The 22,362-nt window shown below is 48.8% G+C and overlaps 3 protein-coding genes across 3 annotated transcripts; 1 reads left to right on the top strand and 2 right to left on the bottom strand.

Moving 5' to 3' along the window:
• Nucleotides 1-709: 709 nt before the first annotated feature.
• LOC135823147 (programmed cell death protein 2-like) lies at nucleotides 710-5,704 on the bottom strand. The gene is made up of 4 exons (XM_065335985.1): nucleotides 5,151-5,704; nucleotides 4,013-4,554; nucleotides 3,371-3,484; nucleotides 710-1,640 (listed from the first exon to the last, which is right to left on the bottom strand). Exons 1-4 carry the CDS (start codon nucleotides 5,521-5,523, stop codon nucleotides 1,491-1,493), a joined length of 1,179 nt encoding a protein of 392 aa, XP_065192057.1. The 5' UTR covers nucleotides 5,524-5,704; the 3' UTR covers nucleotides 710-1,490.
• A 170-nt stretch (nucleotides 5,705-5,874) lies between these two features.
• On the top strand, nucleotides 5,875-21,070 carry LOC135823145 (uncharacterized). Its single transcript, XM_065335984.1, has 11 exons — nucleotides 5,875-6,221; nucleotides 6,511-7,113; nucleotides 7,929-8,396; nucleotides 9,227-9,341; nucleotides 14,550-14,616; nucleotides 15,942-15,993; nucleotides 16,367-16,389; nucleotides 17,539-17,607; nucleotides 18,097-18,136; nucleotides 19,048-19,137; nucleotides 19,722-21,070. Exons 1-11 carry the CDS (start codon nucleotides 6,107-6,109, stop codon nucleotides 20,744-20,746), a joined length of 2,667 nt encoding a protein of 888 aa, XP_065192056.1. The 5' UTR covers nucleotides 5,875-6,106; the 3' UTR covers nucleotides 20,747-21,070.
• On the bottom strand, nucleotides 10,944-13,084 carry LOC135823379 (uncharacterized). Its single transcript, XM_065336233.1, has 2 exons — nucleotides 12,094-13,084; nucleotides 10,944-11,660 (listed from the first exon to the last, which is right to left on the bottom strand). Exons 1-2 carry the CDS (start codon nucleotides 13,042-13,044, stop codon nucleotides 11,103-11,105), a joined length of 1,509 nt encoding a protein of 502 aa, XP_065192305.1. The 5' UTR covers nucleotides 13,045-13,084; the 3' UTR covers nucleotides 10,944-11,102.
• Nucleotides 21,071-22,362: the final 1,292 nt, after the last annotated feature.

Here is a 22,362-nt window from a genome sequence, read left to right as displayed (position 1 = left end):
TGTGGCATGAGCATAGGGAAACGTATGTGACCAATTCTTCCGCGTTAGGTCTTAGTTGATATGGAGAGTTGAATAAGATATTTTTTTCAAATACTAACATCTAAGGCTCATCTCCTTGCGCAATATTTCTAAGGCCTGTGCTCTATTTTTTGAACCCTATATATAGGATTTGAGATTTTCCTGGACCTTGTTTCATCCTTAAAATTGGTAGTTTCACGACGGCATGTGCGATATGTCGTCATGAAACCACCCTGTGCCACACCTGTAATGTTCTTTTGCACATTCACTGCTTCAGTCCTTCCCATGACACCAGCTGAACAATGCTGCTCAAAATTCCAATCCTTGTTCAAAATGGGTATTCATGATGTCCTATGAATCTAAAAAGTAAACATTCATGCCTCAAACATATTTACAGCTTCTAATAAAACCATTATGCTCTTATTATGGGTCATGAATGACTCATGATGACCAATAACAACGGCATAAAGGTCACGCATTTTCAAATCCTATATATAGGACTTTTGCCCAGCAAATTAAGAGATACACACAAATTATGTGTAGGGTTTCCTGAACAACTTCCTTCTCGAAGTGACATTCCTCAGCAGATGGGCAAGGTTCCTTACTTGGCTAGAAAAATTCCACAAGAACGTCCATGTCATACTAGTAGACGTCAGCAAATCCTGTGCCACCCCACAAATCCTCGAAGAAATCAGCAAGACTTGCAGAACTTGTTTTTTGTTTCGAAAATCCAAGAAACCTGCAGAGCGCCTGTGGCCAAACTCTTCTTCTTAAACTAAAATGCAGAGATAGAGAGATAGGAAATAAAGCGGAAGAGAACATTATTCCTAGAAAGTGGCAAACCAGACTTCAGTAAATTAAAATTTGAAAATAATAATACCAGTGTCTTACGTCACTAGCACTGGTAGAATCCTAAAGTAATAGTCACGCTGCTTTTTTTGAGTTCACAGACATGGCGAGGGGCGTGAGATAAGAGGAGATTTATGCCGACTTGACCCAGTGCAGCCTAGCTGAGCTCATCCCGGACTTCAGTCAAGCCTGTGCGGTGGACAATACTGAACAAAAGGCAAGCGGGAGTCGCAACTAATGTTATCTGCCACAACGTGGCAACATCGAGTCAACATCTCGCAGCTATAAGAACGGCTTTGCGGAATGCATCCATAAACACACTGCCACATGGTTTGCAGGATGGTCCGACAACAGCATACAAGTATCGAGCACAACGGGCCGGGCACGTTGTTAACAGCACGCCCGCCGAGATTGCACACGATAGCAGTGTGTGCTGTAGCCACCCTATGCCTCACAAGTCATCCATCACTGGGATTGGTCACTGGGATTGATCACTGGACAGCATACCATCATACTATGGGCTGTAATCACGATCACTTCAAGTAATCTCCTGGGGCAGTAAGCTGGACGCTACCTAGCAGAGCTAGGGCAGTTGCTGGCGAGGACGTAGCCTGACTAGAAACTTAGAAGTCCTGCTTCCAGACAAACTCCGACTTGTATGGATTGCCTAAAGTACAGCTCTGCGAGCATGTGTAGATGGCAAGCGTAGCCCAGTCTACAGACGGTCCGGCTAGTGTATCCAGATGCAAGTGTGCCAGTAGCTGAGGAAGAATCTAGAGCCAGCAGTAACATCAGGAAAAGAAATACAATAGAGATATAGAATAGCTCTTGTAAGCTGTAAACTAAAGTCAATTGCGTGTACATGTACCGGTATGTGTGTGTGTGGGGGGGGGGGGGGGTGGTAAAGCACAGCATAAGCTGTTCTGACGCAAGTCAGTCGTGTGGGATTGGAAAACTAGTCCAATAATCCGAGTCCTGATTAACTCTGCCACACCATGCTCATACGTGTACTGTTGCGCTCGGTGAAATCCGACCTAGAGTGCATACTTGGCAACCTCAACTTGCACGGCCCTTGATGCCACGAATGTGGCTGTGCCCACTTTGCACTTTGGGTCGGGTTTCACCGAGCGCAACTGTAGTAGTAATAACCACTTGACTGAACTGAGTCAAGAGTTACCGGGGGACACAAGACTTGACTGAACTGAGTCAAGAGTTACCGGAGGGATACATGCCGCAGGTGTATATGTTCAACACGGCGGCGGGTATCCTTTCATTAAAGGGGAAGTATACCCTAAAATCAAATTTTCACCAGTTGTAGTCTTCGGGGTGCTGGGTCGAATGGTCTTGGTCCGAGGACGCTGAGACGCTTCCTTCCTCCTTTATTCCCAATCGAACCCGCGCACTTCCACCGAAACTGGGTGACTGCGCCCTACTAGATAGGGATTTGTATTGAAAAAGTCACTAAAAACGCCGTTTCGTTCTTATAAAAGCACGGATGACCGAGACTGGTCCATATGTTGTAGTCTTGTGGCCGCTGAGTCGACTGATTTTGGTCCGAAAAGGCTGCGATGCAGCGTTCGGCCCTTATTCCCAATCGAACACGGTTGAGTGAGCGGTCACGTGCTCATGCGTACACCAGTCGCCTGGTCACCGTGCCTGCAGAGTACAATTTTCACATCAAGATTCAACTCAAAGGTTCAAAGCAGGGAGTCGTAAGAGGCTTTTACGACTCCCTGGTTCAAAGGTTCAACTCGAGTGACATAAGCGGGCCCAAACAGGCTGTAAATGAGCACGTGACCGCTTACTCAACCGTGTTCGATTGGGTATAAGGGCCGAATGCTGCATCGCAGTCTTTTCGGATCAAAACCAGTCGACTCAGTGGCCAAAAGACTACAACATATGGACCAATCGCGGTCATCCGCACTTTTATAAGAACGAAACGGCGTTTTTAGTGACTTTTTCCATACAAATCCCTATCTAGTAGGGCGCAGTCACCCAGTTTCGGTGGAAGTGCGGGAGTTCGATTGGGAATAAAGGAGGAAGGGAGCGTCTCAGCGTCCTCGGACCAAGACCATTCGACTCAGCACCCCGAAGACTACAACTGGTGAAAATTTGATTTTAGGGTACTGTATAAGCAGAAAATTTCGTCGGTCAATAATTTCGTCCGGCTCCAAAGAAAGGGAGTTCGTCCGGTTGTAAATTTCGTCCATGGATCATAAGAGTGCATTGAAAAGCTGGACAAATCGACATTAGTCCGCCATTTAATTTAGTCCAAAAGCTCCTTGGACGAAATAGACGAAATTAAATTCCAGACGAATATTTCTGCTTGTACAGTATACTTCCCCTTTAAAAGTCTCTTGAACACGAAACAAGCATACACAGAAACGACTTGTCTCAAATTAATATGCTTTAAAAATTTCCACGGTTCGCTTGAGACAAAGATCTAAGGCACAGATGCAGCTCCTACAGCGGTGGGAGGTGAGTAGATCTCGGCCTGCCTTACCTGGAACTCAAACGTGCGCTTGGCTCCGCATGCGCAGTCCGGGACATCACTGTCAGCCGCCTGATGCTTGGCTGAGAGCCACAGTGGCTCGCCATCGCGATTGTGGCGAAGCACCTGGAGTCGGAGAAAAAGGGACAATCGGAACAAAAGCGAGATGTGGCGGTTGTCATCATACAACATCGCAGGATACACCGCGTAACGGCTCTCTATTAACGAGCACTAGTAGCTCATGGGTGTGCATGCACGGCAATCATGTCTTAGAAAGCACACGGACAGGAGCGGAAAATACACGTAGCACTGAACCGATTGGACAGAATAAAGCTTCCGACATTAAATGAAGCAAAGACCTCCACCTTAGACAGGTTAATACCGTAATGTGTGTACTGGTAAACAATAAACATTATTACAGGTGAGGCCCAATCAAGCAACAGCAACAACACCGTGTGAACCACTGCAACAGCACTTTTTCAGCACCAAATGCGTGAAACGTAAGAGAGTCACGCTAGCACCAGAGACGACCTGCTCTCAAAGACTGCAATAGGCAGGTCCCATGAGCAGGCACTGAAACCAGGCTTCACCAGTATGGAGAAAAATAAATTGTCCTATGTTGATGCTATGGTTACAGCGAAGAACACCTCCTACCTGCTCAGGCGCGATTGCAATTTTCCTCTTGAATGCCTTGAAGCATGCATCAGTGACGCCAATGCCATCTGCAGCAGCAGCCTGTAGCTCCTCATTGCTGACTTCGCCGTCTAATGCTCCAGACTTGCCTCCACTGCTCTGAACGTACGTCTTGAAGTCTTTCAGTTGCTGCTCCTCGCTTTCGCCTTCGTCACCATCACTGTCGCTACCGGCGCCAATACCCTCATCCTCTATTTCAAGTTCTACCTCCGATTCAATGACCAGTTCCATTTCCGGAAGGAGAATCGATTTAGCTGCATCAGCTGCCATCACACGAGACCATTTCGCAGTCGTCAGTGGAGCCTTTGCGTCCGAGTCCTTCGGTGCAGGCTGACACTCCGCCTTGTGACCGTGTTTCCAATGCATGACTTGGTGGTCCTTGCCGCAATAGCGCGGGCCACGGCAGCGCGAGCACCAGAGGCGGCCAGTGCAGCCGCATAGCGTGCACAGCGGGGTGCGCTGCGAGTCGTCTGCGCTCACCAGCTCCTCGAAAGTCGCCTCTCCTGAAACAGAACAAGCACATTGGCTGGTAAGATACATTCCCATCACACAAGCATGACCTGTGCAGAGTTCAGAAAGACTGTACCTTGCACTAACATAGTTTATAAGTCGATGTGTGCCAGTCATGGGGTGTGTGTGTGTATGCGTGTGTAATTGTGTGTGTGTGTGTATGTGCGACATCGTCTCGTGCTCCGTGCCGGGCGGCGGTGTCTACCATTGCTGCTCGGGCAACTCCTCCACCGCCGCGTGTGCGGCTCACATGCTGCAAGGCCCACTGTGGGGCCTGTGGTCGGTGCTGCCGATCTACTCGTGGATTCCAAATCCATAGCTGCCAAAGATGGCTCTCTCGTCGTGCCGATTTAACATGGTCCCTGATCTCTTGGCGGACTGCCGACTTTCTGCCGCCGCTCGTCGTTTCCATGTTGTTGGCCCCGCAAGGGGACACGTGACCGTAATGGCAGTGTTATCCAGGACCAGGATGTGTGTGTGTGTGTGTGTGATTGTGTGTGATTGTGTGTGTGTGGGGGGGGGGGGGGGGGTGAACATGCATGTGCATGGATCCATCGAAAGGTTCAGCACTAGTCAGCTCCAGTCATACCTTTCGACCCAGCATCCAATTTACATGGCTCGAAGCTGTAAAAATTATTCTTCCTGGGCAACTGAGATCGTAACACAGCAAATGGGCGATTACTGCGATCTGAGTAACATTCACCATTGCGACATATGAACACGAAGACAGTGCGATGGAAGCACTCCTCTTGATCTTCCAACGGTGCATAAGCTTGAAGGAGGAAAACAAAAGGTTTCTTGCAGATGGGACATGTCAGGTCCTTGGTTGATGGCAACTCCAAAGGGCTGAGCCACGCTGGTTTCCCACCCATTTTGGATGGAAAGTATTTGCTTTTCAAATGTTCCACATTCTCAGGTTGGGCTACAAATCCCAGTGAAACATCAGGATCATCTTGAGACATTCTGGTAGACCCTTCTATGAAGCGATCAATCACCTTCTCACCAACTAAAGTCCAGGCTCAAACAGGACACTGGTACAAAAGTTAGTTTACTGGTTCCTCACACTCTCAGTCTCATGCCTGTTCACACTCACAGACACAGCACAGCCTTTGCAAGGACTGATCTGAAGGATCTAGGAGTCGAGCATTCGAATATTCATGCAATGTCTACATTTTCTTTCTTTCTTTTTTTTTGCAGCGAAATCCTTGAAGACGAGGCGCCATATTTCGTCGCGTAGCAACTGAGGCCCAGTGTGGGAAAGGGAAGAAAACGACGACGCTCCAACGTTTGACTTTCGTTGAGTTTCTTCAAAATGAAAAAAAGCAAGCATGCCATTAATTTTGATTAGGTAGCCATGCAATATCTCGAGTATTTGAGTAGTGGCTTCTTTGCTCCCCTGCTTGGAACTCTACGTAGGAGGAAAACAGTTTGAGTCGTGGCACCATACTCCATCTGATTTGTATGTAGGCCCCAACATGATCTGCTATAACTAGCATAAGTACAACTCATACATGTAACATGTTCGTAGCATGACCGTGCAGAGGTATGCCGGGAAGGAGACAGGCTGTGCGACGAAAGAGGAGGGCGGCGACGTCGTCCAGCGATGAATGGGATGCCGAGGAAGCCGAGGATGTTCTGGCTTCATCACCACCTGCCAAAAGTATGCTCCCACCGGCACACATACACTTGCACATGTAGCTATATTGATCTGGGCAGATTGTGGGCATCCGGGCTCTGCGTGTTGTGTTCGGGCTGCAGTGTTGCATGTAGGTCAATAAGTGTAGCCCCACTGTATAAGAGTACGAATATATCATGGAACTGCATAATTACGCCGTCTTCTGGATAGAATTTTGCCCGGCACAATTGCGTGTTTGCAGAGCAGTGGCACCACCCTAACACATGCATGTATATGCACATGTATACTTTTGTTCTCGGGTCCTGTGCTACAGGGTCAAGTCGGCGATGTGTGGCTGCCAATGCGAGAACGCGAAATGCACAGCAAGCGCCAAGAAAGGGCGCACCCAGCCCGTCAAGCCCCAGCCCCAAATCATCTGAAACGCAGAGTGCTGCTCCGGGAAAAGACGTAGCGCAGGGCAGTGCAATTGAAAAAGATGTGAAGCAGCTATCGGTAGCTAAACGCCGTGCTAAAGGGAAGACGCAAACGGACAGCGTTGCAGAAGGCGACGATGACACAGAAGAGGATAGTGCGAGCGAGGATGATGATGAACAGTCATCAAGTAGTAGTCCTGCGTACTCTATTAGCTCTTCCTCTGACAGCGACTGGGAGGAGATGACTCTGAAGAAAGTAGAGCGCAAAGCACTGTACACATCGCCGCAGAGCGAGGTACGCTTCATGCCCATGCTGCCGCTGAACCGTGTTAAGAAAACCGACCTGTGCCGTTCACCGGGCAGTACTGCCGGGCTCAAGGGTGCTGGAGACGGCGGTGGAGGGGCAATGAACGCCAAGAGTGGTGACGCTGGTGCAGGGCATACATTGTCGAAAGGTATCGCAACACAAGTCCACCGCCAGCCACAAGCCACCGCATATGCCGGTATGTACATGCACAGTAAAAGCTGGTGTAAGCGACCTCTGGGTTTAGCGACCACCTGCTCTCAACGACCGTTTTTCCATGCACCGACAGTTCTACACAGACACTGTGGGACCTGGTTCTAAAGACCACCTGGCTTTAATGACCGCTTATCTTTCATGGTTTTGTCGTGCGAATGTGCACAAGAGGACCGAGTCTGTATGTGCACACAGGAGATTACGTCGTATGCGTGATCCGTATTCCACAGAGGCCGTCCCCTAACGTAATGCTCTGGCCATGCGCACGTGATCCGTATTCTATAGAGTATAGATGTCATTTCATGACGTCATAATGTTGTCATGCGCCGCGCGTGATCCATATTCCACTGAGTGTTAACCTTTATGCATGGTGCGAATCTGCTTAGTGTTGGCTGCATGCCGTTCGATAGAACTCGCACAGGCTGATTTGCAGCAAGTAGGCTATGGCCTATGTCTATTGCCACAAGTACATATGCGTGAGAGACAACACGTAGAAGAGGATAACAACTCCGTTGTAACTCAGAGTTTCACGCCCAAGGCGATCATCCCCTCGTGCGTGAAACTCTGAGTCGCAACGCATTTTTCATCCTCTTCTTAAGTACTTGTTGTAAGGAGCTCTGTCCTCAGGCATTGAGCACTCTCTTGGACAGCCTATAACCTTTCTGTTGTACATGACAGATACAAAAACTGCAGTTTGCCGACCTTTCTTTGACAGACACTGTGTGATACACGTGTATGTGTGCAGAGCAATACTATCTTTTTGTTCGTCAGTTTGGGTGTTCCTATGCGTGTGCATTGCAGGAGCAAATCAGCGGCGGGCACCTGCAAATGTGGGAGCGCAGCGGGCACCTGCAAATGTGGGAGCGCAGCGTGCACAGCAGACACCAGCGGGACGCCAAAAGAACCAAGCAAAAGGACGGAACCCATCACTCCAGTCCACGTCCAGCACTGAAAAGCAGACGCCAATAAAGGACGTATCTCGTCAGCCAGCGACCAGTGCCGTGAAGAGCGGTGCGCCGAAAAAAGCTAGTAGTACTGTAAAAAGTCCGAGGGTGGAAGGAAAGAAGCAATCATTGGTAGCTGGGCGCAATTCTAAGGATGGCAGTCAAACGGGCAGCATCGCTGAATCCGATGATAAGGAAGTGAGCGATACCAGTGATGAAGAGAAGGATGAGGATGAGGAGTCGTCGAGTTGCCCTAGCGATGTCAGCTCTGCCTCGGACAGTGATTGGGAGGAAGCGGCGGCAGTTGTGAAAAAGAAGAAGAAAGGTAAGGGACCGATGCGTAGGTAACTCTTTTTCTGCGCCAACTCGAGTCTGTGTATACGAGTAGTACCGGTATGTGTTTGTGCATTTGCTGTGCATGGATGTGCGTGTGTGTGTGTGTGTGTGTGTGTGTGTGTGTGTGTGTGTGTGTGGGTGTGTGTGTGGGGGGGGGGGGTGTGGGTGTGTGTGTGTGGGTGTGTGTGTGTGTGTGCATGCGTGTGCATGCGTGCGCGTGTGATCAAAGCAGCGTGCTGTCTATACTGGTTACTCCAGCAAGTGTAGGGTGTGCATAAGTAACTGTCTTGGCGTTTTACGCCGATATACTCTGTGTCGTGTAGACCAGGTGTGCATTGGTGGTCGATTCACATGGTTTCGCCAGTTGTGTGGATTAGACAGTTATCTGGCGCAAGTCTTGATCCGTCTCATTCAGATCTTGTTCGCTATCGTTGCTATAAGAGAAAATCTGTGGGTGCACATCCAGTGCATTTGCAGATTTGCGTGCTTCTCTTGCGACGGGCGTATTCATGGTACATGGTACATGGTGTGCGTGTGTGTTTGCCCCCCACCCTCCTGTCTCACAACTCTCACTCTAACAGGAAATACTTGCTTACAGTTACGGCACCTTACTGTCGATGAATCAAAAGGCTCAACAGAAGACATGGATTTGTTGAAACACATGATGATATCAGTATTCACCAGTGTCAGATCTTGCTCTTGTTGTGTAATTCTGCATGTTTCTACTGTTGTAACTGAAAAGACTACTGGGAGATACGTGATAGTTACGGTCTCCGAGGATAAATATCTGAGATGCAGCTTGGTGTCACTTTGGTTTAGTTGCTGCAGCAGCACCAACTCGCCTGAAACGATGGGTACTTGAGGCAGAACCTGGGGGAGTGTACATGTCATGGAGTGCTGAAGAACGACGTATTGCTGCACTCCTGGCTGCAAGGTAGGCAATGTTCATGCTGTGGCGTACTGTATACGTGCACAGCTGTAGCCACATGCGCGTCTGTCTGCTTGTCTGTCTGCTTGTCTGTCTGCTTGTCTGTCTGTCTGTCTGTCTGTCTGTCTGTCTGTCTGTCTGTCTGTCTGTCTGTCTGTCTGTCTGTCTGTCTGTCTGTCTGTCTGTCTGTCTGTCTGTCTGTCTGTCTGTCTCTGGTTGTCGGTCTGCCTGTCTGTCTGTCTGTCTGACCATCTCTCCCCTTACCTGTTTGTCTGTTTGTCCATACTTATATATACCTATCCCGCTGGATGTCATCATTGATATGAACTACTGTGTAGAGGTGATGCGAATGACACCTACATCATTGTATAATTCTTTGTATGGAGTTAATGACATCATTCTCTATGCATTGTATGGAGTTAATGACATCATTCTATATGCATTGTATGGAGTTAATGACATCATTGTGTGTGTGCTTTGTATGGAGTGAATGATATTATAGTACAGTCGAATGTCACTTATCCAGTCGCCAGTTATCCGAGCACGTCGGTTATCCGACAAGCCCGGGAGGGGTAATTTTATGACTCTCAACAGCAAAATTCTTTAAAAAAATTTGTTTTGTTTTGTATATTATACGGTGTATTAATAAATATGCATTTACTTGAAGTAGATGTGGTCAAGTATGCTAACATGTATGTATACATGGAGCAATTCATGAATATGCATGAATATATTTGGGTATTGTGTGCATAAATCAGTGAAATCCAGCCATATATGCACATAAAAAATGATATCAGTTATCCAACATAATTATTCAGTTATCCAACATGCCTGATTCCCGAAGTGGTCGGATAAGTGACATTCGACTGTACATGGATGTGCATTGTATTGTATGGAGAGAAAAAATGACGTTATCGCACCATCTCTATTACCTTCCGCTCGTGCTAGGTTCACCACACTTGCCGCCACGCTCCTTCACCGCTGTTGAAACCTTGCTTTCCCTGAAATACAACTGTAGCCTAGTGTAGGAGTTTGCTCTCCACCCCAGTAACTCGATCCTTACAGGACCTGTGACAAAACAGCAATTCACAAACGCTTTCGCCTATTGGCCATCGTCAGAGAGCTGTCTGAGCAAATGTGGGTACACCCAATAATAACTCAATACTGTACATAACTGTTCATCAGTTGAGGGAGTTGAACAATAATATAACCGCTAATATTTGTGAAATATATTTGACTTTTTGAATGGCAGCAACATTGTTACACAAATGTGAAGTGGGTAGACATGGAAGTATGTGTACAAACTGTCGGTGTGAAGAAGCAAGTTCCAAAGAGCCTACCTCGATCTTCAATACCATGTGGTGTGTGGTCCTCATCCTGTGCCGAAGAAAATACGCCCAGGTATCTGGTGCATGTTGCTTTCGGGATGAAGCCCAGGGAGATGTTTCTGGAGTATAAGTGTGCGTGTGTGTGTGTGTGAGTGTGTGTGTGTGTGTGTGTGTGTGTGTGTGTGTGTGTGTGTGTGTGTGTGTGTGTGTGTGTGTGTGTGTGTGGTGTGGTGTGTGTGTGTGAGGGTGTGTGTGTGTGTGTGAGAGTGTGTGTGTGAGAGTGTGTGTGTGAGAGAGTGTGTGTGTGTGTGTGTGTGTGTGTGTGTGTATGTATGCGTATCAGCTACTGTTAATAAAAAGCGAGGTGACGTGGCCCACGTTCATCATGAGCAACCATCACTCCACAAACTGCGCATGATCAGGAATGGGTGGTTTCTCATCACACTGCCACCTCGATGGGCATTTCATCTTTTCTGTCGTCGTACTCATCGTATGCATCACCCTCATCATCATCGTCATCTTCTGTGGTGTGCTCCGGGGTATATTCGGGTATCAGGTGCCGCTGCCACATGGACCATGTCGGTACCAGGGTGGATTGCTCCATTGCCAGTCGATCACCGCGCTCCAGTAGTATTGTCCCGGCTCGACTGATTTCCCAGGCGATGGCCTTGTGCCAGCTACACAGCATCTCGGCCATGTCCTGCAGCAGGGCCGGAATGCTATGTTGTACGTTCTCCAGCGCAGCCAGCTTGTGTGCTCGCCGCTTCCGGATCGTGTCAGTCGCCTGCAGTTTGAAGCTGGGCGTCGACAGGTTGCCGCGTACGCTGTTCAGCATGCTCAGCTCCGCCACGTCGTTTCTGGCCAGGGTGGAGAGAAGCGCCGTGGTCCAGACGATGGCCGCGCGCTCGACGCAGTGCACTGCATTGATGGCGTTGAAGCAGACCGACGCGGCGCCACGCAGCAGCCAGTCACTGTCCTGCCAGATAGCGCTGAGCACCTACAGTCACACAGACACGCACAAGCATACACGTGCACACACACACACACCGTTGAATGTACTTTGGAATTCTCATGTTATGGTTCTTTTTAATACTTCCTTCTCTCATACGGTAAGACCAGTAATGTTTAATAACGAACATTTAATTCTAACGAGTTAACGAATTTGAAAGGATCGTTAACATTTGAAGTCATTATGTGCAAAACGATATGTACATGTACAGTCATTTGCCGGTTTTGAGACAGAACTCGTTAGAATTTCACCTCGCTAACCCACAAAAATCCGGAGATCGTTAACTTTAATTGAGGTTAAAATATCTGGTCTTGCAGTAATATTTTATTCATTTCTTAGTAGGAACCGGAGGTTTTTCCTCTGGTGAGAAGCAAGAATTGCCTGTGCTCAAAATGAATTCAAATAAAATATACAAACAAACCTGAACTGAGCCGACCGTGCGCATGTCCAGCTTGTGCAAGGCGGCGGCGTTCTCCGCCAGGTGCGTGATGGTCTTGATAAGCCAGCTGTGTGCACTCACCACCTGCTGCCGCAAGTCCATCAGGGCGGCCACGTCACGCGGCAGGCACTGAAGGCAGTCTCCAGGCGACGGTGCTGGTGCTGTTGTTGTTGTCGTTGCTGCTGCTTCTGTGTGCATGCAGCGTACCGCCGACAGCAGCACGATCTGCCGAGCAAACTCCACGAGCTGATTGTCGCAGTGGCCAGTCATGTCATGCAGTGCGCGTGTCTTCAACTCTCTGCCCAGTAGGTTGCTGAACTTCTCGTCGAACCATCGGGGATGATCACTGACGATGATCTCCTTTTGCACCACGTCGTCCAGTGTCTTGAGGACTTGCACCAGGTTGTTAAGTATGTCGTAGGCATGCAGGGAGTACGTTGGCAGTGTGTCCGCCATGGCTGACGACCCCGGTGCTGCACTGCTGCCCGTCACGTTGATGTTGAGTGTGTACCCGTCTATGGCTTGGCAGTAGATCTCCAGATAGACCAATGGCCACTTGCTGGCTGCCAGCTCCAGGTAGGGTGCCATGCAGGGCACGTTGACGGCGAGTGTGTCGAACACGTTCTGCAGCATCAGGAATATCGTGCGCAGCTTCACCAGGATGTTGCACCAGATGCCGTCGGTGGCGCTGTCCGCGTCCAGCGAGGACTGACTAACCATCGGTGCCAGTGAGGTCATGATACTACTGTCCAGGCAGCGTGCACGCAGCAGCTCGCTGTACAGGCTGCACATTGACTTGTCGATCACCGGCATGACGCTGCGCTGGATCAGCTCCCAGACGACGCGCTGCGTGCACTGCTGCCGCGCGCCGGTGAACAGCTCGTGTCGGAGTGCCGCCACAGCATGCTTGTCTTCGCTCAGCGCCTCTGACATGTCTGGGAAGCTGTTATCCCAGCTGGTCGCCTGCAGCTTGTTCAACAGCTCCGTATCTGCTTTGGCCGCCAGCCAGTGACACTGGTATCGGCCTGCCATGTAGACAAGATAGGTATCCACACCGTGCACTTCACCTTCACCCCCGCCCCACACACGATGCGCTTCCTTGTCCATGGCATCGGCGTCAGGGAACAGCGAGCGGAAGTTCTTGAGGAGGGTGGCATCGTGCCGAGCCTCCGGGTCAACAGTTCTGCTCGATGGGAACGCTGCCATTGTCTTGATTCGGTCAGCTAGACGCTGCCGATGCCGGACGTGATTCTTGGCCAGTGCTTCGAGCAGCTTGGACTGCTCCTGGCTACCCATGTCTTGCAGCGTTGCTTGAACAGATCCCAGCCGTCTACTGACTCTACCTACTAAGTCTCATGTGCTGTGCAGAATGTACTAGTAGCAGTTGGCCTCACGGCTTTGCCATCTTATCGTAACTGAGCGTGTTAGTGAAGTCCGCGTGGATGTTGTCACCTACTCGCTTTTTGAGCTGGTGCTCCTTGCTTGCCTAGTGTAGCACACATGCATGACTATGTGGTGTGTATATCATAGGCAGTTTGCTGCTGCTCTGTCACCGTAAACATGTCTCCTTAAACGCTCTCCTGCATCTACTATTCTGCCACCCTGTTGGTGTGCTGTACAGTGGGCACGGGATTGTGTCTAACTTGATACTGCAAGGGTGTTGAATGTGTTTCTTTCATACCTGTAGAATCCTATTAGTTGCCAGTGTCAGCAATGCCACATGCTGGTACAGCATCACTGCTCATTTCTCTTGGCACCTAGCCGTCAGCTCTCACCTCTGTTTCTGCTGCAGCTGCATGCTAGTGCAAGGCTGGCGCTTTGTCAACACCCCCTCCTGTCTGCAGCAGGGAGTAGTAAAATACTATTTTTACTACTCCCTGTCCTGGTCTGCAGCGCTATTTGCTGGTAGTGCTGGCTGCGATTTCCCTACAATCCACGTCATCACTGTCACCACTATCCCTGCTATTACACACCGAGCTGGCATTTGTAGGAGTATTTGGTGCATTTTTCAGCTCCTTGTTTGGCAAAGAAATACTTCATGCTCCATTCCCGGAACTGGACTGATATGTCTGCCTTGTAGCAGTGGTGGTATGTGCTGGCTAAGTTATTAGAGAACACAGCAGGGAGTTTATTTTCTGGTGGGCACCGGCTTTATATTCAAGTGCTCCTCCAGTAGAATAAATAGCCTGTTGCCGGGTTGTTCATGTGACACATAACGGAGGTATTCCGCTGCCTGCTTTGACTAGTAGTGTGCGAACGTTTACTTTCTCCTGGCTTGCATTTGCATTGCCTTTCCACCCATGGTGTTTATTTTGCCCGTAAAAGAGGCTTCGAGCAACTCTTCCTAGGTTGTCAATATTACTGGTAAGAGCCAGTCCACAAGTGGCTTGTAAACGGAGTCAAAGGTTCTGAATCTTTTTTTGTTTTGTGACCTACAGGCATGGCTTGGCGGATGTTGACTATGACACACTCTGTTCAAAGATGGAATCCCGCAGTTCAAAGGAGGTAAGGGATCCATCTCAACTACAGTGAAACTTCAGCATACAGTAGCATGCTTGTACCTCCTAGGAGTGTGAAACCTGTACTCTAGGGCAGAGGTATTGTATATCCGCGTCAAATGATTGGTACTGTAAAGGCAGACAATTTCGGCGGTGTAATTTTTTCGGTATTCTCCAAAATCGGCGGTTTGGTGGAGGGAAATTTTCGTTAAACCCGTTTTCCAGGTAAGTGCACTAGTACTATTACCGAAATTTTCGGTTGCGTTTTATTTTAGGTAAAAATTGTCAGCACCGAAGTTACCGAAAATATAACACCGCCGGAAATTTCTGCTTTTACAGTACAGCATAGTGCAGGGCATTTAAATAAAGTACTCTGTCACCCATAGTGTGTTATACCCAGGGATAATTTTATACTGAAATTTATACTGAACAGTTCACTGTGTATAATGTATAGGACTTGAAACTGGAACTGATGACGTCCGTACATGTAGTATTAAAGAAACACAACTTTTGAGTCGAAATGAATCTCCTTTGGCCTCGGTTTAGTATGGAGTCTGGAGAGTAGGTCTCTGGTGTGGTATGCTGGTTTGACTTTGGTGGAACTTTACCTCTTGGCTCAGTCCAGTCACCACCGGCGGATGTGTTGCCTTGCTGTAAAGGAAACCGCTCCGATCGTGTATGGTTCCGTTACGAAAACTTGAATCCAGGAGTCGACATCATCATGACTACTGCCTGTCTGTGATGTGGCTCTGCTGAGCCATAGTCCATTACTGGACAGCAGTACAGTCAACTTTGCGTATAACGACACTCGGCAGGGCATCAGAAAAGTGTCCTTATTCGCGAAGTGTCCTTATACCCGAAGTCTCATTATAATTATGTATACAGGTAGATGGGACTTTGCTCTGGGCATGGAAATTCTGTCGTTATTCGTGAATTGTCGTTATACCCGCAGTCGTTATTAGCGAAGTTGACTGTACAATGCAGTTCTGTTGCATTTGCTACTTTGACTTGTGAAGCTGTTCTATCATAGTGCTAGTTGAGCTTGCTTGATGCCAGTCGGATTTTGAGTTCTGTGTGAATGACCGTCACGCCTGCATTCCTGCTTTGTGTTGTCTGTCTGTCTGTCTGTCTATCTGCATGTCTGTCTATCTGCGTGTCTGTCTGTCTGTCTGTATGCCTGTCTGTCTGTCTGTATGCCTGTCTGTATGCCTGTCTCTCTGTCTGTCTGCCTGCCTGCTTGTCTGTATGTCTGTCTATCTGTCTGCCTGTCTGCTTGCGTATGTATGATATGACACGTACTACTGTGTAATATTGCATTCTCGTTTTCTGAAGGTTGATGTTCTAGCGGTGAGCATCCTCAGTGAAACACCTTCATTCAACACCCGTGAGTTTAATGTGCTTGTGTGCGAGTGTGTGCGTGTGTGTATGTGTGTGTGTGTGTGTGTGTGTGTGTGTGTGTGAGGGGGGGGGGGGGGGGGGGGGGGATAGGTCTCCCCTTCTTGTACATATCTAGCTAATCCGAAAAGTTCAAATTTTCTTTTTGTTATCAATTGAATATGGAAAGCTAGGAAATGTCAGATCTGCATCATTAAATTAGAACCTATGGCAGCAAGAAGCAGGACTGTGAGGTGTCATTGGACACCGTCTATTTAAAAAAAAACCCAGACGGTGTCAAATGACAAAGGTTAAAACCTTTTTATGTGGCCCTTACTCACCACCTCTTTCTTTCCATGTGCTTTCCTTGCATGTACTTCCAGTGGAACGGCATGCACCGATTGAGGTAAGTGCCTAGCAATCACTTATCCGTGGCTTACACACGTGCACATATGGCCACCACTACTGGATTCGATCTGCGTACGATCGTTACATGGGTAGATCTACTCTGCATATGGTTTGGTTACTGCAAACCGCCCAATGTTTGTGTCACTAAATTTTGCTTTTTCTCAGAACCAGCGAGTTTGCGATGGTGAATGGTCGCGTAGCACCGTGTCCACACATATACACCCACTGTTGAAGTTTGATTTCACGGTGATTAATATTTGCGCTGTGCTCTTCTCGCAAACATTAGCAAACATTGATACATCACGAACATTAGGCTGATAAATATGGTGGTAAAGACACACCTGGCAATATGGCGGTAAACACACGCCTGCCCACACACACGCTCTCTAGGCTGCAACGTTCTGGCACAGAGCTCTCCTTCTCACCACCACCACCATCAGTTCGCGCCTGGCGCCTAGTCGATGCATGGTTGGCGGTATCCGACATAGCAGGCTGGTACATCAAGTAGCGCATGGCACATGGAAGATGACACAGCAACGACATAGCTCGATTGCGACGTACGTTTCGTCCCCACTGGACTCATCAGGCAACCTTCTTTCAACTTCATGCAAACATTAGGCTGTCTACAGTAATCACTTAATGTGTGCCTTGCCTAACAATCTACATGTTGTGACGTCTGGCAGACTAGTGGCAAAGCAGACCACCCACTATGTAGGACTCCTGACTAACTGGGACTGGGTGGACACGAAAATGACCACAGCAGTGCGTGCGTGTGTGTGTGTGTGTGTGTGTTTGTGTGTGTGCGTCTGGAGTTTGTATTCCATGCAGCAAATTACTTGTATGGTCACACTTGGACAGTAGCCAAACCCTCGCTATGCTATATTTCCCGGTGTGACGTTTGTTTGCATAATGTAGCACCCTCTCCAGTCTGTTTACAGTACTGTCGAGCACCGAAGAACGGAGTGCCGAAGAACGGCCAGGCTAGAATTTCGTCAAGCACAGCATACCAATGTATACACGGTGACTCCACTGCCCATAGGCTGTGATACATGGAAATAAGAATGGTCTAGGCTAGAAGGCTGACCCCTAGTTCTTCGGCGACCAACAGTACTGTATTGCCTCTATGTATATGGATGCTTGTGTGCAGCAATGGAAGGTTGTCGTACAGGAAATCCTGACCAAGTGTCGCCTGAAAGCAGCGCCTTGCCTGCCGGATGTAAGAACAGTATAAAACGCCCTTACACGTGATGTGACGTCTCTCTTTAGTGTGTGTGTGTGTGTGTGTGTGTGTGTGTGTGTGTGCGTGCGTGTGTGTGTGCGTGCGTGTACGTGCATGCGTGTGTGTGCATGCATGTGTGTGTGTGTGTGTGTGCGGGCGCGTGTGCATGCGTGTGTATGCGCATACGGGACTCACTTTCCGGAAAACAGCCACTTCAATCAGCTGTGTGGTGTAGACCAGACGAAAAATGTGTGGCGGTCAATTCATCAGCCTTGCAAGCTGTTGAATGGTGTAATCCCAGCATAAGTTGTTACATCTATTAAACATAGCTGCTTGTTCGCTGTCATAGCTTCAGCAATGGGCATTTGTGAGTGTAAGTGTGCGTGTGTGCACGTGCACTTGTGCCAGAAACGGGCGGGTGTGTTGCCATCAGGTTGGGTTTATTGAGTTATTGTGCTATGTGTGTGTGTTACCGGGCATACACAGGCAATGAGGGCATTCGCAAGAGACAAGTTCCCCGCTGCAGGTGAGTAGAGTTGCCTTTAAGTAATGCTGTCAGCAACAGGACTTTAGTACCGCAATCAATAAGACAGGCTGAATCGGCATTTATTCAAATGTCGATTCAGCTTGTGTTATTGATTGCGGCACTAAAATTGTTGTCTCCTCGCCGTTTATTGAACACCAGGACTGCGGATTTATTTATGTCATGGTACACAGTAAGACTATGCCTGCAGCTGCAGAAAAAGTGCTCAACATCCAATTTCTTGGGGGGAGCAATGACCCGTGTCAGCAAACAATGGATCACTCGTAGTGTTTTGCTACTCTTCAATGCATGTACATGTACTGTAAAGCGTGACATTTTCGCGGCGTTTTTAGTTCGCGTTTTCAGAATCCGGACAGGTTTGCGAGGTTTTAATTTTGCGATTGCAGAATGTGCTACTATATAGTGCTGTGGCATTCTTGCTAAACCTTTCATGGATCTCCTTTCATGGATCTCCTTTTCACCTTTCATGGATCTCCTTTCATGGATCTCCTTTCATGGATCTCCTTTCATGGATCTCCTTTTCGCGCTGTCTAAATTTCGCGATTTCCACGCGGTCGCGAATTTCGCAGAAATTAGACCATGGCAATAATTTCACGGTTTACAGTATTGCTTGCCTGATGATTGCACGCAGTGCATGGAACTCAGAGTAGCAAAACACTACGAGTGATCCGGTGTTTGTTGACACGTATGTGATGGTACATATATTCATGCATGTCATACAGTGAGAATGTTGCATGTCATACAGTGAGAATGTTCTGTACACTGTTACCGCTGTGACTCCACCTCTGATTTGTTTTCTTTCCCTGGCTGTGGTATCATTATTCATTACCACTGGGTGTGTGTGTTGTAACCTGTGATATCTCTGATCCCGTCTGTCTGTGTTTGTTTTGCAGGCCCTGGCGTCCCCGACTACGCCCTGATCTACAAATATCTGGCTGCTGCCCTCGCATCGAATGTGAAATTACCCATCTTGGGAAGCCTTGGTAAGAACAGGAGTACATATCCCCCCCCCCCCCCAGAGTGTGCAACTCACGCATACCCTGCTGTCCCAGCAGGATTTCAACAACAAAAATTGAAGTCGATGTCATTCTTATGATGCAGTGCTCCTTACACCGGTGATTTACGGCATTTTGTACGGCGGGGGGGGGGGGGGCAGCGCATCAGACGCGTTTCATTGGACTAGTTGCAGGGTCCAATGCACTCATCTTAGTGGCCACAAGCGAATGCACTGACTCACCAACAAGGCATCAGTTGTATGATCTCTATGCCTTGCCATCTACCGTATTTCCCCGAATACAAGTCGCACCTTTTTACACTAAAATTCAGGGTGAAAAAGGGGGTGGCGACTTACAATCGAGCAAGACTTACTACTGAAGTGAATATATCAAAACATGACCGCTCAAACCTGAAAATGGAGGTGCGCCTTATAATCAAGTGCGACTTATATAAATCGGGGAAATACGGTACATCATTATTATTAGGACCTGTATTAAACATTGCTTGTAGTACATGGTACAGTTCGTAGTCTTGCAATACAGCATGGTTTTGTCTTCATTGTGTTGTGCAGAACAAGCTGTAGTTGACCACCTGGTGGATGGCCTACACACTGAGCTGGCTAACTATGAGCTTGATCCCCTTATCGGCCATCTGCTCGAGACGTACAACGCACCAACGCTTGATAAGCCCATTGACGCCTTCAACGCCGAGCTCTCCAAGGGTCTGTCACTGTTGAATAGCTCTCCAGTCAAGCATGCGGCAAGTGTCCAGAGACCGGCAACTCCGATCCGAGCAAGTGCGGCGAGCACAGTGAGCTCTCGAACTGCCGGCACAGTGTTAGCAGCAGGGACAACCTCAGCCGATGCTGCGTCGGGTAGGAACACTGCCGAGGCACGCAGGTGTGGCAACCGACCTGACCCTGCAACAGGTCCCACTCATATTGCATCTTCTCAGGAAGGGGAAGGCGCTGACGCAAACGCACATCAAGCTGAGCCTAGCGCAGACACCACAGTGGACAAACAGCTAGATGAAGTCCATGCCCCTACAGAGCAGCAGCAGCAGCAGCCCTCTGAACAGCAGCAGACAGACCAGCAGCAGACAGAGCAGCAGCAGCAGCAGCAGCAGCAGCAGGACAGCAGTAGGACCTCATGCACTACTCCTAAGCGTCAGACAGTCGATCCAGCACAGGGACATGGGCGGACCGAGACACATGCCACCAAGTGTTGCCCATCCACTCCCCTGCGGAGGACCGATGAGAGAATAGCAGCCAGTCACGTACCTGCTGTCAATGTCGGACAATCTCCAAGCTCTGGCGGCGGCGGTGGTTTGACATCGGACTCCGCCGCATCCCGATTTTCTCCTCGAAAGCTGACAACAAGCCCTGGGAGTGACCGCTTGCTATCCTCCCCATCGCCGATCAAATCGCTCCACTTGAACACTGTCGAGTTTGCACAATTCCGCTCCATCTCGTTGCAGCGCATGTCTTCGTTCTGCAACCCACTCAACATTCCGGCTGCACTTCTTAACCTCAAGCCTAACCCGAACCGACCCCCTAAGCAATTAGCAACAGGTCCGGCGAAAGAAGTCGATACGTGAAGCACCCTTGCCGAGTCGAGTCGGTGTTGCTGACTGTGCTTGGGCATCGGGAACAGTTGCATGTACGTACCAACGTCGTTCTCTACAGCAGCAATGACTGCTGCTCTTTGTACATATGAATCCTCAGCTACAGCCTACTGGCTGGTATGACACACCAGCTACACGTACACGTACGTGTAGCTGGTTTGCCCTGCTTCCTGCTGTGCTGGTGAGCTACTGTACATACTAGCACACTGCACATAGCTTTTATCCGCTGCATTCATGCCTGCCTGTGTTCAGTACATGTATGTGTATGTGTAACCGGACTGTACCTTCCCCTTCTTACTCCTGCTGTTGTACATAGTACCAAGAGTACATAACCCCCAAGAGTGTGCAACTCCAGCTATGGGGTCTGCGACGGCAGAACTTCACAGCACGTGATGAACCCGTACACTTTAATAGCACTCTGTGCATGATAGATAAAGGGTTGTACGCAACCCAGCTTTGGGTACAAGTCTCTTGTGATCACTTTGCACTGTTTTCCAGCGTAACCTTTTGAACCATGTCATGTGGTGTGAAGTTATGCCGTCGCAGCACAGCATAGAGGTTGTGCAGGCAGTTGCACACTCTTGGGGGTTATGTACTCTTGATAGCACCTACATAGCACCTGCTACAGAGCTGTTGTGTACAGTACTGTATTATCCTTTTATTGTATAACCAGACCTCTTTAAAACTACGTACTACAACTAACTTCGGTGTAAACTACAGCGTGTTTTGTACAAATGCTGCGTGCCCCATAATGTAGTACATTGTACGTTTAATCATGCATCGTGTTGCAGCTGGATGTTAGCCATGCTTGCGCACACAGCACACGATCCTGTTGCGTGTACCAGTATGAACTTGACTCGCCACGCTCCATTCTGCTCATGACTTGAAGTGTTGCTATCATCTCCGGATGGGCATATTGTATTGTATTGTGTAATTATTTGTAGTATTGTGTGTGTGGGGGGGGGGGGGGAAGGACGGGTTGGCCACGCCAGTGCCCCGTCAATAGACCATCGCCATGTCCATGATGTCACACAGGTCACACATGACGGAAAACCTCCCCTGGTCACCACAAATCACCTCGGTAGTGTTACGCATGTCTATTAAGCTGTGAATCCGCCACCAAATCTGGCCGATTGCCTATAGTGCGGCCGGCTACTATTCTGCCTTCATCCTCCCCCATATCTTCAAATGCGTTTCTCCCGGACTGTCCAGACAATCCACTGGGCAGCAGAACACCAAGCTAGACAAACGCTGCACCTACAGTTCTATTCAGGCTGTTGCGTGGCCGACCGCATCCACTGCCCCACCCCCCCCCCCCCCCCACACACACACACACATGCACTCCAGGGAGTACAAAAAGTAAAGCCTTCTTTTTTTTAAAGTGCTCCCTGCCTGCTGCACTAGTTTGAGTCTTCCGCGGTCCCAGCAGGGTACTACTACTAGCTAGGCCGGGTGTCCATGGCCATGGGCATGTGTCTGCCCAGTGCTGGATCATTCATGGCACGCAAGCTCTGACTCCTGCAATCGAGTCCTGCTTCCAGTTTGTTGTCACAAGTAAGTACATTGTAGTACTAGTAGTAGTATAGTAG

The sequence above is a fragment of the Sycon ciliatum genome, chromosome 8, assembly GCF_964019385.1.
Source record: "Sycon ciliatum chromosome 8, ocSycCili1.1, whole genome shotgun sequence".
Lineage (NCBI taxonomy): Eukaryota > Metazoa > Porifera > Calcarea > Leucosolenida > Sycettidae > Sycon > Sycon ciliatum.
The sequence above is the reverse complement of the archived record's forward strand: the minus strand, read 5'-3'. Positions and strand labels throughout refer to the sequence as shown.